At 44.0% G+C, this 16840-nt stretch overlaps 1 protein-coding gene and 1 long non-coding RNA gene across 2 annotated transcripts in view; one reads left to right on the top strand and one right to left on the bottom strand.

Moving 5' to 3' along the window:
- The first annotated feature begins 8514 nt into the window (after nucleotides 1-8514).
- On the top strand, nucleotides 8515-11807 carry LOC119177008 (uncharacterized). Its single transcript, XM_037428356.2, has 3 exons — nucleotides 8515-8664; nucleotides 9879-10547; nucleotides 11444-11807. Exons 1-2 carry the CDS (start codon nucleotides 8653-8655, stop codon nucleotides 10542-10544), a joined length of 678 nt encoding a protein of 225 aa, XP_037284253.1. The 5' UTR covers nucleotides 8515-8652; the 3' UTR covers nucleotides 10545-10547; nucleotides 11444-11807.
- A 619-nt stretch (nucleotides 11808-12426) lies between these two features.
- LOC142775813 (uncharacterized) overlaps nucleotides 12427-16840 on the bottom strand; it is a 234233-nt gene continuing 229819 nt past the window's right edge. Inside the window, exon 3 of the long non-coding RNA XR_012887038.1 lies at nucleotides 12427-12609. This is a non-coding gene — a long non-coding RNA (uncharacterized LOC142775813). The remainder of the gene's footprint in view (nucleotides 12610-16840) is intronic.

The following is a 16840-nucleotide window of genomic DNA, read 5'->3' as shown; positions in this document are numbered from 1 at the left end:
TCCCTCAACACATTGCTCGCGAACTGTCCTCTTTTTGTCTAAGAAGAGGCATTCTTTACAAGAAAAACGCCCGTGGTAGCGACAAAGCCTTCCTACTCGTTGTTCCTACCGACATGCGTGATGAAATCCTCCTGGCGTGCCACGACGAGCCCACGTCAGGACATTTGGGCTATTCGCGAACTCTCGCCCAAGTACGCCAACAGTATTACTGGCCGCGACTATCAACTAGTGTACATCGATATGTGAAAGGCTGCCGTGATTGCCAGCGCCGCAAGACTCCGCCTGTGAGACCCGCGGGCCTGCTCCAGCCGATCGCACCACCACGGACACCGTTTGACCTCGTGGAAATGGACCTTCTCGGGCCCTTCCCTTTGTCGTCCTCTGGGAACAAATGGATTATAGTTGCGACAGATTATCTTACGCGTTATGCTGAAACAAAAGCGTTACCCCGTGGCACGGCCTCTGAAGTCGCGCAGTTCTTCGTGCACCAAATCGTCCTACGGCATGGTGCCCCGTCATGCGTGATTACGGACAGAGGGACGTCGTTTACAGCACGAATGATGGAGGACATTTTTAAACTGATCTGCACAAGTCATCGAAAAACAACGGCTTATCATCCGCAATCCAATGGACTGACAGAGAGGCTTAACAATACCATAGCGGACATGCTGTCAATGTACGTGGACGTACAACATAAAACCTGGGACGAGATTCTTCCATACATCACGTTTGCTTATAATACGGCAACGCAAGAAACAACGCGATTTCCGCCTTTCCGGCTTGTTTACGGACGCAACGTGCGAACCATGCTCGATGCTATGCTTCCGTGCGACCAAAGCAATGAACTTGCTCAAGATGCTGAGCAATACACTCAATACGCCGAGGAAGCTCGTCAGCTAGCTCGCATAAACACCAGTCACCAACAAGATGCAGACGCACGACGTTACAACCTCCGCCATCGAAATGTCACCTACCACCCTGGGGACAGTGTGTGGGTGTGGATCCCTGTCCGGCGACCAGGCTTATCCGAAAAACTCCTAAGCCGTTATTTTGGACCGTACAAGGTTCTTAGACGAATCACAGATCTTACCTACGAGGTGTTTCCGGACGGCGCAGCGTCTTCTCGTCGACAGCTTCGGCCCGAAACCGTGCATGTCGTTCGGCTGAAGCTCTACTTCACACAGTAGCCCTTGTGGTTTCACGTGCTACGACATGCCGTGACATTGCGTTGCTGCTGCTGTTTGTGTTCTCCTGTGTTTTTATGCCCTTTCTTTTTGCGCTTGGTGGAAGCGTTGGCGAAACTTCCTCATTTGCGCTGCGAGTAGTGGCACTCTCCCTCTTTTGGTTCTATATATCTGCGTGTGTATACCTTCATTTTTTTTATTTGAAAGCATCGAGTCGATGCTTTCAAAGGGGGGGACTATTGCCACATGGTTTGCTTGGGTGAGATCGAAGAGTGAAAGAAGACAAAGACGATCTCTCTCTGAGCCGCTGCTTGAGTAGTCGACTAAACGAGCGCATTTTTTATCAAGTTTGTCGAGAGTAACGTGACAATATCAACACATGGTCTGCTAGCCTAGAACGAGGAAGGGGGGAATAAGGGTTAGAAAGAGGGCGCAGCATTATCTGCAGGGCTAGTTGTGTTGGCAGAAACACGGTCGTAACGCTGTTGGTCATGCTGCGGCGTCTCTATGAATTACTCTAGCAAGTGCGCAGGCCTCTCTCAATAGATTTGCCACATAGCTCTTCAAAATATGACTCCATATTCTTTTGAATAAGTTTCTTACTATCAAATTGTGGTCGCTCGAAAGCTCCTCTGCATGTCAAAAATTTCTATAAATTAGGGTGTTTAACGAGATTGCAATATTAGGCTGTAAAATATTCATAGCCATTCGCCATACTTTTCAAATAGTATGTGTGGTATCCACTTGGGCTTACAAACATTTCTTTACAACACCAAATACCTGTGTACGAAAGAGGCAAAGGGTCGCGTATATATAAGTGCTTCAACCGGCCTCGTAAGGACTGCAAGCGTCTCTTGTGGTCGCTGAAAAGGCAGCTGCCACCACGCACTAAAGTAGCTTCGACCCTATACCTTCTGGTTACAGGTAAATTCAAAACTTTTTTGTTTTCTTTCGGTTATTTCAACTTTTAAATAAACCAAAAGGTTTAACTGCCCAACCTTCACTTGCCGGAGGCGGTCTTTTTCGCAACTACAGTGTGAATACGCCAGCATGTCGGCACCTCAACGCGTAGTCCAAAAGATACAGCCCAGCAAGAATCATACATGCACAATTTGACAAGAAAATTGCGCTCTATCAAGACGGATGTCTTGTGCGGCGCTTCCGCAAACGAACCCGTGGAAAGGTGTGCATTTCTTCCTCTAGCTGTTCGCCCAGGCCAAGCATTCTTCCTTCCGCACCCTTCACGCATACATGATATATATATATATATATATATAACCTTACAAGTAAAAACTGTAAAACTAAACTGTGTGGTTTTGTTATTTGAGTCTCTTTATAGAGTTGCGAAATATATCGTGAAAATATGAAAAACTGCTCTATTGTACTTGATGCGTCGCTGACTGCATTTTTTTTCTTCTTTCTTCCGTATAATGACGCTTTGAAGCAGGTGAAATAGCAACAGGGGAAGTAAGAACGGGGAAATTTCGAAACAATGGGGCCTCACTGTGCTCAAGCAGCCGCCAAATTTCTACAGGCGCGAACGCCGCGGCGTCATGTGAATATAATTCTTCTATCAAGCTCGATAAACTTAATTAACAGTTCTTAGACTCATTTGCTAATGTATATAACCTTCAATTGAGGCACTTTTATTACTCAGGGTCATTTTGCTTTAAACGAGCCAATGCCGTGCCATAAAACTCTCACAAAAGAAGGAACAGGTTCTTAAAGCAAAGCATAAAAGTGACCGGAAAACACATTTCCAGCTTGAACTGCACAAGTTACTAAGTTAAATCTGTGGTCTTACAATGAAACACACTGGAGGTCGTCAAACTTAATACACTCCGACAGTTATTTTTATACAATGATCAGTGACAGAAATAAGTGCTTGAAATTAACTTATTGTGGCTTATGATCGTATAGCAATAACTTAGTAGAAGATTCAAAGACTTAGTAGGATATGCAAATCAGTCTAGCCCGTATCAAATTATCAGCGAATGAAAAATCTCGTTAAATTTTAAAGTTTCTGCTAGGGACCCGACTATTCTGTAAGTAAAGGTGGTACGAAGCAATTCTTTTGGGGGGAGGGGAGGGGGGTGCACCACCTTGATCTGAAGTGGGCGCCTGACAGAGAAATGTGGTAGAGTGTCATTTTGGGCTGTATATGCTATGGCAAAAAAATAGTCAGGGGGAGGGGTCGCACTGGTCTGGTGTGGCACCCCCTTGCTACTTCACTACTGTGAGTAGTCTCTCTTCCTCTCTCTCTCTCTCTCTGAGTGTCTACACTTTCAGCCAACCTGCACAAAGTTGTCAGGCGTGGTATTTGCACTTCGCTATTAGCATCCTGCGATTATGTAACAGATAATGTGGCACATGAAAATGTGGCACGCGTGTGGGCCACACTAGTACATCGTAGTAGCAACTTTTCTTTGATGTTCGCATTAAAATACGCGCACTTTCCCAAGGCGCTACGTAGCGTTTATGTGGTCATGAACTGGGTTACAATGATCTCTACAGTGACACCACGTTGGATGGTAATTTAAATTTTTATTCATGCAGTTGTTTTTCTTAACTGTGGTGGTTATGAAATGCACCGTAATTAAGCCTTCAAATTAATTTTGAAGCCCCTGAAATATTTATTTGCCACAAAAACCTCAATGAACAAGTGTTTTTTTTTCTTCTTGAGCAGTGAATTTTCACTTCATTTTCTTCTCAAAAACTTGAACTTGATTACGGAACATTGAGCTATCTGCTTGATAAGAGCTGTCGCACTGCAAAATAATAAAGCAATAAACTATGGTTGCCTTTTTCTCACCCAAAAACGTGGTTAAGAAGTAAATTTGTATCCATCCCCCCACATAAACAAAGAAAAAGAGCCCGAAAATTCTCCCCTCATTTTCAGTTGTCCTCTATATCCTGCCTGGCGGAATGAAAGATTGTGTAGATGCAGGACTATGTTACTATGGAACAATAGCACATGCGCCAAATACTTAGCACATCACGCAAGCTTCAGCGTTTGCCCATGCGAGGCCATTGGTCGCAGACACCTTTTGTGGCACAACCTGCTCTTTGCCGGTACAAGCGGGCTGGTTGGCATATTTTCTAGAGTCGATGCGACGTGACATAGTTTATGCCTAGCTCGATATGTCTACTGGTCAGGTAACAAAGCTGCAGTCTTTGTTGTTCTTTGACCGGCTAAGAAATGGATCTTCAGTTTCTGTTCATAGCGTCACGCGTAATCGAATCAATCCGATGGTAATAAATTTATTCAACTTCATCTTTATTGAAAACGTCACTGTATTCAGAATAAAAAAAAAACACGCTATAACGTGTCTAAACGTGTCATGTGTCCCTCGAACATACGTGAAATTCTTCACAGTGAGGGAACACGTGACTTCCTGACTTGAGTTCGACCTTAATGTAGCTGTGGTCACGTCCCACGTCAATAAAAAATATTTGAGAGATGACACTAGGGGCTCATTTGATGCTATTTGCTTTTTCAACAAGCACGAAAATTTCACTTCAAATATTCTTGTGTGAGTTTTAAGTTTTTTCCTTACATAAGAAAAATATTATTGAAGAAATTTGGTGTCAAAAACGTAAACATTGTTTCAGAAGAGAATGCATCAGGGGTTGAAAAAGCACGGTGTCAAGTGGTGCATGCTAGGGCTCTCATAGCCCAGTTCACGAGTATAGCCCACCATAGCGCGAGAATGATGCTCACTTACGCTTGAATTCCCATTTACTGCAATATAATTTTCAGTACGTACAAGATCAATCTTAAACACACAAAACTTTATTTCTAGGCTGCTCCTGCATACGTACGAAAACAAGAGTGTTACCATGAGTTGCTCGGAGAGATTGGGGATATTTCTTGAATAAAAGATCTATGAAGCACCTTCAGCGAATTGGCAATTGCGTGACACCAAGCGCACCATTCTTGATATAAAAACAAACTAGTTAACAAGAAGCTCGCGTTTGCCCGTGTGACAGGGTTATTAATAGTGTACTGCCCTTCAGGGCGTCACGCTAGGTGGTGCTAAAAAACAGACGTTACTTGTGTCAGGCAACGACACACTCTAAAAAAGCTTCCCTAATGCAATATACTAAGCCACAGTCGGATAGTTTAGAGTGCTTGCTTGTTTCCTAACATTACTACAAGACAATCAGTGTTCTTCATTCACGTGTGGCATGGTGCTTAATATGCTTAAGCACAGCGCCACTCAGGAGAGCAAAAGAAGCCAATAATATTTTCTTACCTTACTTGGACACCCTCATTGTACCAGTGATAATGGTACGACATAATTTGAATTATTTCGAATACTAGTGGAAATTCTGGCGTGCGCGCTCATCATTCAAGAATGAAGAAGTGACAAGGCGGTATTGCCCGCCCGAATAAAAGGGGTTTTCTACCTATAAAGACAACCTTCCAGAAGAAATTAGTATCAAAACCTCTCTAATACCCTTACTGGTAGCTACCTCCATAAGTCAAGAGGCAAAGTGTTTCGTCTGGCGGCTGCCTTCGAGCACAATAGCCCAAAGAAAACGCAACAGTTAATGAATTTCTTGGGTTTTATGTCTAAGAGAGAGAGAAAGAATAAAATGAAAGAAAGGCAGAAAGGTCGACCACAAATAGGGCATTCACTTTGCTACCCTGCACTAAGAGAACGGGGAAGAAAGCGAAGAGCAAAAAAAAAAAAAAAAGATTGGCCCCGTATCTGCATGTTTTACTGCAAATGTCGTGGAAAAAACGATAGTTTTGCGTGTGGAGATAGTGAATAAAACGTTTATTTGATGTTCTGCGTTAGAAAATTGGTGAATTGAATTCTGGAAGCGCTGCGTTAGAAAGTGTCGATCCGTGCAGCGAAGGCGAACGAGTGCATCGAGGCATGTTAGACACGAGTGCTATCTGGCCGTTATCTTCAAAAACGAAGGAAGGCGTGCGCGCCCATGGAGAAAGATGCGTGCCATTCTCGGAGGCGACAACGTGTAGAACACAAAGCGACGGGCAGGTGCCTCCACCGTGTCGTCTTAGCAAAGCGTTGGAAACACTTGTCTTTTTGAGCATCGCCTTGCACTGTCAGCGCAGAGTGATAAACGCTACGGTCCTTAGAATTACTTATGTGCGCCTTTTCTAGTATAAAGACACGCATACAAAATATCGAAGTGTTCTTGTGGTGCCTCAAATATGCGCAACAATTGGTTTTTAATTGACAATCGCAAAAGTATGAACGCTGAAACTTTAGCAATATTGGTTGGCGCTGCTAATGAGGTTGGCCGTTTGGGGAATCGTTTGACGCCATTTGTGGTATCGTTACGGCGGACAATCAGACAAATGTACAGGCAGACAGACCAGAAATTTTGCGTCGAAGTACCCCAAGAAAGACTATCGTCTTCAAAGAAAGAAAGTGGAAATGCCTATTCAATAGGCCAAAACTTGCGATGCGGTTATGAGGAGCGGCTAAGTGGGGAATACTCATTAGTACTGACCAAGTGGAGTTCTTCATCATGCACCCAAATCTGAGTAGACTGGCTTTTTTGTGCATTTCATCCTAGTGGAAATCATACTGCATCAGCCAGAAATCCAATGCTTATTCTCAAGCTTGGCAGTGTGGCGCCTTAGAATGCACAGCACAACAGTCGAAGCGGACCCATCCCATGACACTATTTGCTGAATTATGTTTGTTCACCGACAAACTAATTGTCCAGCAACCGCATGTTCAGAAGTTCTCAAATTTACAGCTAACTTGAACTTCAGGCTATACCTTAATATGCGCGGATGTAATTTAAATAAAAAATAAACATTTTTTTCGGACATAATATTGTTTCTTTTTCTCATACATTGCGTGCCTTTCACCAATTAACGTCACCACACACCTTGTGGCAGGAATATTCATCATTATCGCAGCCCTTCGTTTTCTTCCTTCGAAAAACTAATTGTTTACACTCTTCTTTAGTCATCGTCACTATCATGCACACCAGCTGTCAACTTAATTAACCGAACTTCACCTTCACACACCGCCCACTCTCCTGTCCGTGGTTGGTACGGTTCTGACCTCCCCACGTACGCCATGTGATACTTCATTGAGCAGAGCTAATCAGCTCATCTGGTGGAATGTAGCCACTGACTGCCGCATTTCATGACTGCATAATGATGCCTTCATTTCTACCTTGGCCACAGTTTTCATAACTTAATGCTCGCAATGTTTTCATATACGGAGTAAAAGGGATGTATTGCTTTAGCCATCGTATGAATTGATCTAATCGATAAATCTCTACGGGGTACCACATTTCATTTGCAGCATTATTGACCCTTTTGAAAATGAACAGATGCGAAGAGTAGCGAAGTGGCCGCTTCAGGTGGGTAAAGCATCAGCCTCTCATCAATCGTTCGATAAAGAGGTACAGAAGCCACCGTCTCGTAATTAGGTGTCCTTGCATCCAGGCTGAATGAATGGCGCATGAAATGTATAATGCAGCCACCAATATGTGATTGTCAAGGTCTTCGGATTTAACTTGTCGCAATGCTGCAAACACCGCCGAGCATAAAAGACAGGCCCGTCCCACACACGGTCGGCTTACCGCGTTGCATCCGTAGAGCTAAACCGGAACGCGTTGTTAGTTCTGCAGGGGCGTAATCTTTGTGTCGCCTTAATGAGATCTGTGACCAGCATTGCGGTAAACGCATTAACCGAGCGTGGTTTCACTTGGTAGCATGGCAGTGAAAACGCACGTTCGCCTGCACAGTAATGGTATATATCGCAAAGAAATAATAGGGGCTCCGACGGCGACGCGCAACTTCCTTTCCTTGAAGCTGCGGACGCAGAAGACGAATCGAGGAACGCCAGGAAACCGTCACTCCAGGCGGCCAACCAAGTGGCGGCGAGGATAAGCCCTTCTCTCCGGCGAAGGAGCGGCCCCGCTCTGCAGCAGGTATAACGTACGTGCCCCCCCCCCCCCCCCCGTGCCTGCTGATACAACTAGCAAAAGCAGAATGCACACACACACAGAGGCACGAACTCCCATAGAGAGGAGGATGAAGAGGAGGGCGGCGGCATAAACCGCGAGTTATTTTCCGCAGCTTCCGAGACGACTTTCTCTTTCGCGGCTCTTTTTACTAATTCGCCGGACCGCGCTTCCTTCCTCCGCGGTCTAAATCAGAACGGTGCGATTGGCGGCCAAGCAAAACACAGACACCGTGCGCGGCAGCTCCTCTCTGAAGACAGGTCCTGAGAGAAGGCTCTGGACTCACCGAGGTCGTCCTGTTCCGTCTCCTCTGATGATGCTGCCGCTTTGTGTTTTTGCTACTGGCGCTCCCTTTCAAAGGGTATGGCGCACGATGTCCTGTGCCCCTCCTCCCTCGCGCGCCTGTCCTGGCGAACCACGTTTGTGGGACCGTATATAAGGACCTAGCGGCTCGACCGTCAGGCAAAACGCAGCTTGCTCTCATCGCAAGACAACCCCGAGCAGCATGAAGTCTACGGTGAGTTCGGGCCTCGCCATCACTCGGGACAGTACGAGGACCATGGAGACTGGGTGTTGGAGGGTCGGGTGCGCAGAGCTTGGAGCCTTAGGTGTGGGAATGACGCCTAAGGCACCAACGTGGCCTGGAACGTGCATGGGGGGTACATGCGTGGAAGAGTGTCAAAGTGTAATCTCGCACAAAACAGTATTCGGAGATTATTAGATGCGGATACATTCGTATATGACGAGAGTACATGGGGAATGCAATTTCATGCAGCCACGGCATCAGTGTGCTAATCCACATTTTTAAGAGCAATAAATAGGCACGTCCCCTCCACAAAAGCTCAGAAATGTTAAAAAGGTCCAGCCTCAATCTTTGACAGGTTTATCGTAAATGATAGCGGATTTTTATTGTTGCCATAATAAGAGTTGCTTAAGAAGGTCACTGTTCTAACACAGTATAATGTGCTGTTTACAGGAGACAAATTGATTATTTGCGTGTTTAATTTCGTGAAAATCAAAATATCTGAACTCGGGGTCAAAAGCTTCAAAGAGTCAGATTATTTTTTATTATTATTTTCATGTCCCTGCCATACAACATCGGTTGATACATCTGTTTTCACGAGTGTTGTTCTCTAAAACAGGGATGAGAAATGAGGACGAGAGATTAGTTCACGTATTATAATATATAGGTATGTTAATATTACAAATCATCGAAAAATGTAGCCGGAAGACACATGTCACAAATAATGAGAATGTAGACTTTTTCAGGAGCAAATTGTACACAATAAGCAGCACATATCTGACCACGTGTGTTGCTGATTGTTATAAGCTCCTCTTAGCCTTTGTTAATGATCAATGCGCCAAATGCACTTGCATTTCATATTAATTACTAAGAGGTTCTATAAAAGTGTGGAAGTGTGGAGGTGCATAGCATAACGATAGCTAGCTGAGTCTCAAAAAGGGCTCGACAATTCTGCTCACCTTTCGGCAGTTCTTGTACCTGCTCTGCTTCTCCTATAACTGCAATAACGAACATAAATAAAAGAAATGATATTATGTATATGAAAGAAACATGATTGCCCTATCCTGCTTTAACTATGCAAAATGTCTCTGCTCAGAAGTATCGTTAAGTACTCGATGCCCACCTATTGTTATGTATGCCTCACAGGACCGACAACATGCTTTAGAGCACCTCAGTGCGCTGAAGTGAAATATTTCTTCTCGATGCAGGCTCTCGTTTGCGGCCTCTTGCTAGTCAACGCCGTTAAAGCTGGCTTCCTCGGTGGAGGTGGAGGTTTTGGAGGTGGCGGATACGGTGGCGGTGGATTCGGCGGAGGTGGATATGGTGGCGGCGGCCTCGGTGGAGGTTACGGAGGTGGACACCACGGAGGTGGCGGCTACGGAGGAGGCGGCTATGGAGGCGGTGGCTATGGTGGCGGTGGCTACGGCGGCGGAGGTCTTGGTGGCGGAGTCGGCCACACGTCCACGTACCTTGTGCGCACCGTGAGCAGAACGCACGGCGGTGGCGGCTACGGTGGAGGTCTCGGCGGCGGGTACGGTGGCGGCCTCGGAGGTTACGGAGGTGGGGGTTACGGCGGCGGAGGCTACGGCGGTGGAGGATACAGTGGCGGTGGATATGGCGGCTACAGTGGTGGCGGATACAGCGGCGGCCTCGGTGGATTCGGAGGCGGTGGCTACAGCGGCGGATCTGGTGGTGCTGCCAAGGTGATCATCATCAAGGGAGGAGGAGGAAGCGGTGGCCTCGGCGGTGGATACGGTGGATACGGCGGACTGGGTGGTATCGGAGGAGCCAGCTATGGCAGTGGTGGATATGGCGGTGGCGGATACGGCGGCGGTGGATACGGTGGCGGTGGTCACCATGGTGGCTGGAACTAAGCGGTAAGACAGCGTTTAGAAGTTTGCTCGCACTCATAAGAGTACCTGGTGTTCTGACTAAATGTCAATATCACGACGGAGCCCATTTCTGGATTAAAACACCTGAAGTTTAACCCGGGCCCAACTTAGAACTTGAAAGTGTTGTATCATCGGTTTCCCTGAAACCCGATGAAGCTAATATGTCATTGCGGATAAAGTGGAAGCCAGGAAGTCACCCATATAATTTTTATGAGCGGCCGAATCTTTTTGACGATGAATTAATACTAAATTTTGTAAATAAGTATATACTATCTTGGTTTAATTGAAAACGCTTTGGTGAGCTCAGCTCGTTACATACTTGCATTGAAGTTCCGACACCAGCTATTAGACAACTTTCCGACCTTGAAACAACATACACTTTGCAAAGAAACAGCAGGTTATTTTATGACTTTGGCGGCAATTTTACAAAAGCTCCACATTAATTTTTGGTGTTGCACGCAAATAACACAGCAAAAAGAGCACTACTGCGTCAAATGCAAAAACTTATAAGCAAGCAATGTTATTTCGATTTAAGCGGGCATCACAGGTAGGTATAGCAAACAAACACCCAGCCCAGCCATCTTTCTTTCATTGTTAACAATTTCCAATTGTATCGTTTTATTAAAGAACTACCATTGTTTCAGACTTACATGGTTATAGTATCGAACAACAAGTTCTATGAATCGCACTGTGCTGAGAAAACTGTAACCAGGCAGAAAGTTGCAAGATTTTGTTGTTATATTGCCCTTTTGACTAGGATAAATTTGATTGTGTTTGAAATTTAGTTTAAAATAAAAAGAACCAAATTTGAATCGCTGTTCAGCTTCAGGTGCCAACATCTACCCCAAATGTTAATTTTTCTTCTTTTTTTCACATTCTAGAAATCAAGAGCAGTTCACGATTTGACACCCATTCCGGCCACAACGTTAACCACGTGGTAGTGGTAGCAGAGGCCACCAATGAAGACGGAGCGGACCAGACCTCCCCGGCACATCGAACGTGGATTGGTCATTGTGTTGTTGTTTTCGTTGTTGTTCGTTATTGTTGATTCACCATGTCAACAGACTGAGTTCAGCCACATGAAACCTGCAGCTTGCCTCGCATGAAAAATATAGCGGGAGGTCATTCGGGCTTACTTGTCATGTGCCAAGATTATTTTAGCCTACTCCGCTGATTTCTTCCACGGCGCTGCTTGTACAGAGAAGTGTGGATTTATTATGAGTTGAATAAAATACTGAAAACAAACTTTTGACTTTGTACACTTTCTAATCCAACAGTTCTTTTGTTCTTCTAAATGATGGCCTGGGAAAGCTGTGCGTTTTAATTCGAGTAATCAGCCCGTATGTCTGTGTTAAATTTTAAATAATAGACTGATCTACTTAGCACAGTTAAAGTCATTCAACATCAACAAGCCAAGAAATGGAGCGTTTTCACGCATTCTAAGGCAGCACTATAGTGTTTGGCATTCGCCTTAACGCCGGGAACCTCATGAACAACTGGTGCTTGAAATTAGAGAGCTGCTCCACCAACTGTTCGACGAATGACATAAAATCACATTTTAGTGGCTTCCAAGTCACTGCGGCATATTGGGCAACGAACATGCCGATGCAGCTGCTCGATCAGCACACGAAGATGATCTTAAGAATCTATTTCATTCTCAAAGACTGATGCTGCAATGAAAATGCGAGAAATTTCTAATGAAGATGTAAGATTCCTGTGGAAAAAAGAGTGCTTATGGCACACGCGACTGCATAGGCTGGACTCGTCTCGTCGACTTCGGTCTCCGTCCGGACTCCCTGGACCTGAGATAACGGTGTTTTGCCAACTGTGGCTTGGTGGCACTTTCACCAAAGTTCTCACCTTCTGAATCGGCATGGAAGACAGTGCTGCTTGCGATCTTTGCAGCAGCGATGAAATGATAGAGCACATTCTCTGTCACTGCTCTCGTTATAGCATGCACAGACGGCAGCTAGCTGCTGCGTTAGACCGCTTTGATGACAGACCTTTGTCAGAACAGTCAGTGCTCGAAAGCCGACATGATCTGTCTCTGCAGAGAAAATAAGTGCAGGCGTTATTGAACTGTTTGCGTGGCAGTGGCCAATTGAATAGGCTATAGCCTCTCTGCTTAATTTTTTTTCCTTTTTAGTGCGTCTATTTTGCTATTCGCTTTCTCTCTCATCTTTCTTCCCCATTCCCCTTTGCCTTAGTGCAGGGTAGCAAACCGGTTGTTCTAACTTCTGGAACCTCTCTGCCTCTCTTTTTTATTTTATTTCTAATAATAGAACATCATACCTGCAGCACAATAATGAAAACTAGGCTATAGTACTAACAAAGTTGATTGCTTGTAGTAATTGCATCTTTTAAAAAGTGTCATAGTATGAATTCGCGTATACCTCTCTTTTATACCTACTTTTAATAATAATTGCCAGACTTTTACATGCCAAAACCCCTAAATTATTAAGAGGCGCGCCGCAGGGGGCTACATGGACTAATTTCAGTAACCGGTGGTTCCTTTATATGCACCTAAATCTAAGCACGCGGACGTTCTTATCGTTTCGCTGCATCAAAATTTGGCCGCATGGACTGGAAATAAGCACATGCCCTCGAGCTCTAATGGACTCATAAGTTGGCAAACAATCCAGAGCTCCCTCACTCACTCGGGAAATATACCTCGCCCTAAGGGCTCACTCAGACTCGCCCTCACCAATGTTTTCCGCAACCAGACTCACTAGAACCAAGACTCACTTTCGATTTGGTCAACCGGACTCACTCGCACTCAAACTCAGCAAAATATTACTCACTTGGACTCACTCAGACTAAAGCTCACCGCTCTGAGTCTGAGTTAGTCGACTCATGAGTCCTTTAGCGGACTATTAGCTGTTTCGTGCAGGGGTGTGAATGCTTTTCAATCTCGCATAATCAGTGCTCTACTTGCCACTTTCAGTCTCGTATCTTTAAATAGGGGCTGTCAGTGTTTGATATTTCCTACAATTTCTATAGAAAGTAATGACTCACATCAGGTGTTTTTTACAAAGCCTTATATTAAAGAAAATTGGAGGGGGGGGGGGTGTCGAGAAACTTTTTCCCATCCATAACTCATGCATCTGTTGCATTCATATTTATTTGCGCGTGAACGCAACTGCATTGATGTGTGAGTAGACATAATTAACATAAACAGGAGCCGACATAAGGGTGATAGCAATGCTGAAGCTGAGTAGATAGGATGAGAGTTCATCGAAACAGTGTGGAACTCACTCAGACTCACTCTGTAAACGTCCGCCACCCTTAGAGCTTACTCGGACTCACATTCATCAAAGTTTTCCTCAACTGGACTAGCTCGTACTAAGCCTTACTGAATTTTTTTCTCTATCGTTCTCACTCAGACTCAACCTACGTTACTCATCCGGACTCGTCCAGACTCAGGCTGACGGCTTGATTTGAGTCTGGGTGAGTTTGAGTGAGTCTGAGTCAGTCGATTCATGAGTGAGTTTGCCGACATATACGTAAGTGCTAACCTATCAAGGCATGTCACCTCAGCGTTTATAGACGTTAAGACAACCGCAAATAAGCATTCAAGAATGAGTTAGGCGCTTTAACTATAGAGAGAGCTGCACATGATGTAGCCATTCTATGCTTCTCGTTTATTTTGTTCATCATAAGGCATGACACAATACTAAATATAAATGAATCTATGTCGTACGGCCGCACGCGCATTATCACCACTATTAACCTGCTCTTTTTCTACTGCTGAAAAAAAACCTCGCCAATTATTACATATCTGCTCTGTACTCAGTGAGGAGATTTTGAATTATTCTTGCGAACTAATTTCATAAACCCTACTAGCTCACTGCTGGCCACGAGCGCATTTGTCCTCCATTGATGTTCATTCTATGGATCCCACTGGCGTCGGTTATCAGTCCTATGCATAACGTGACAGGCCCGTGTGTATTTTTTCTATTAATGTCGATACTGTAACCAGCTGCCCCCTGTTGGTTCTCTCATTCATTCTTTTTTCCTGTCTTTCAATGTTACGTTTGTCATTCTTCATTAATTTTCAAGCCTACATTTACACCTTGAAACTATGTAGTTTTCTAGCAAAGCTATATGACATAAACATACCACTTTTTTAAAAGAAATAAAGATAGGTGCTCGTGTTCTCTAAAATCAATCAGAATGTAATTGTTCTTGTGAGAAAGCCTCAATCGATCCTGATCGAGGATGCATGATCAGTGAAAGCAGCAGCCATTGTTAAAGGGCAATGATGAAATAATATTTTTTTTATATTTGACCAAACTTTTTCTGTCTCGGAAAAAGCTCTGGTGTACAGAAATGCTTGTAATGAAAAAAATAAAAAAACATGATGCTGGACATTCAGCTCACCAAGGTTATCGATAAAAATCTATTACGCAAAAAAAAATGTTCTTGTGAGTTCGTGCTTATAGTCCGTACCTGCAAAAAAAAAATCTTACACTTTAACTACTAGGAAGAGATGATAGTGCGTACAAGCCAATTTTACAGTATTGGACATATTAGCAAATGCGGTAGACCAATTGTGAGCACCTCCATAGGAATCAAATATGCAAATTTGCTCCGATACAGATTTCACCGAGAAATATGATCATACGTGGAAAACATCACACAGTCGAATACTTATGTGCACCCGCGACAAGCCCGATTTGTAGAACATCATTTTCAATCACTATAAGCCACCATATTTGCGTATTTCCCTGGAGACATACTTTAGAGATGTGCGCCTAACAACCATTTCGCAGATCAAATCAGTGAGAGAAAATCATAAACAGAGACTCACTGAAAGAAGATCAGTGAAACACGTCTAGCAATGGCAACGCTAAGCTGTGTTTTCACTCGTAACGTCATCAGGAGGTGAGACTTTTTGTAACGCACAATAAAAAAATAGTAACCACTTCTGTTTATCAGCTTCGAACGTACTTTACTGAATTTCCCTCTTGTTCCTACTACCCAGCAGCTAGTAAACCTTCTAAATATTGCTGTTACTAAACTGGGAGGCTCTGTCAGTGGTCTCAACTAGCTAACTAGTGACCCACCAATGTCGCCAGATGCTTAGTAGATACCGCTTGTATTATGTCGTAATTGGAATAGTCTTGTGAAACATTTAGACAAACTTCAATTATATTGATCATGTTGCAATAACACTTTTGTGCTACGCGATCATACACACACGGACAGTGATAGACCACACGATACTGGACAGAGAACATCTATTATTCTTAAAGTTTCTATGGCTGCTAACCGGTAAGATGGGTGTTATAGCGAAGTAGAGGTCTTAAAGCACCGTCGAACATCTGTTAAATTGCATGACACACGTCTTGATGATTCTGCGTGTACGCGTGTGTTCTCTCTTTTTTATTGAAATAGAAAATAAACGAAGGAGTTTTTGTCACTACTACTTGGTGACGGCTACCCCTTTCCACTTAATTGGTACAAATAAAAATATGAAAACAAAAGAAAAAAATCAATAGCATGCATACATATATACAGTCCTACATGGGTGAGAGCAAAAGTTCTCCTATATGGGCAGAACAAACACATAGACGACACGCTCACTTTTAACTTTTGTCCACTCAGTATTCATCACAAATCTTCGTTTCTTCGAAGAACTGTTGCAGCACCTTCACTGCTTTGCCGTTTGTTTTGGATGGCCATGGACCTAGTATTTTATTCAACCCGAATGGTCGCTCAGGATCTAACTCTCGCTTGCGGTCCGTTCATGCCTCTATGTACGTTGGTGTGATGTGTACTCATCACGGTAATTACTTCAGGTAATCAGCCGTTATTATTTGGTGTACCAGGAATATGCCATGCTTTCGTGTTTTTTAATACGCAAGCTAGTGTAATAGAATAAATGTAACATGGCAATAAACACGTCACATATAAGCAAAATGGGCAGAAACACTTAGCTGTTTAATTGTAATTCGCACGATTCTGCATGGCTTCAGTGTTGCTACTGCCATTGGCAACAACTTAGTAAAAGACCAATCATTCGAGTTAGTGCTATTCGCTGACGAACCATAGTAGCGAGTTTCACGAACGTGCATTTTACTACCCTGACTTACCAAGCTGGTAGTGCTTTTCGTGATGTATAAGTGGTTAGTATACCTAGTAGGTGAATGACATTCTTAGCAAGAAAAAAAATGTCAGTATATTCAGTAAGTAAACTTCTTCTTTTGCTAGAACTGTAAGGTCATAAAACAATAGAACAGAACATGGTATCTCAAAATTAACACCATCGTCATGTC

Source organism: Rhipicephalus microplus, chromosome X, assembly GCF_043290135.1.
Source record: "Rhipicephalus microplus isolate Deutch F79 chromosome X, USDA_Rmic, whole genome shotgun sequence".
Lineage (NCBI taxonomy): Eukaryota > Metazoa > Arthropoda > Arachnida > Ixodida > Ixodidae > Rhipicephalus > Rhipicephalus microplus.
This window is presented reverse-complemented; position numbering and strand designations above follow the sequence as displayed.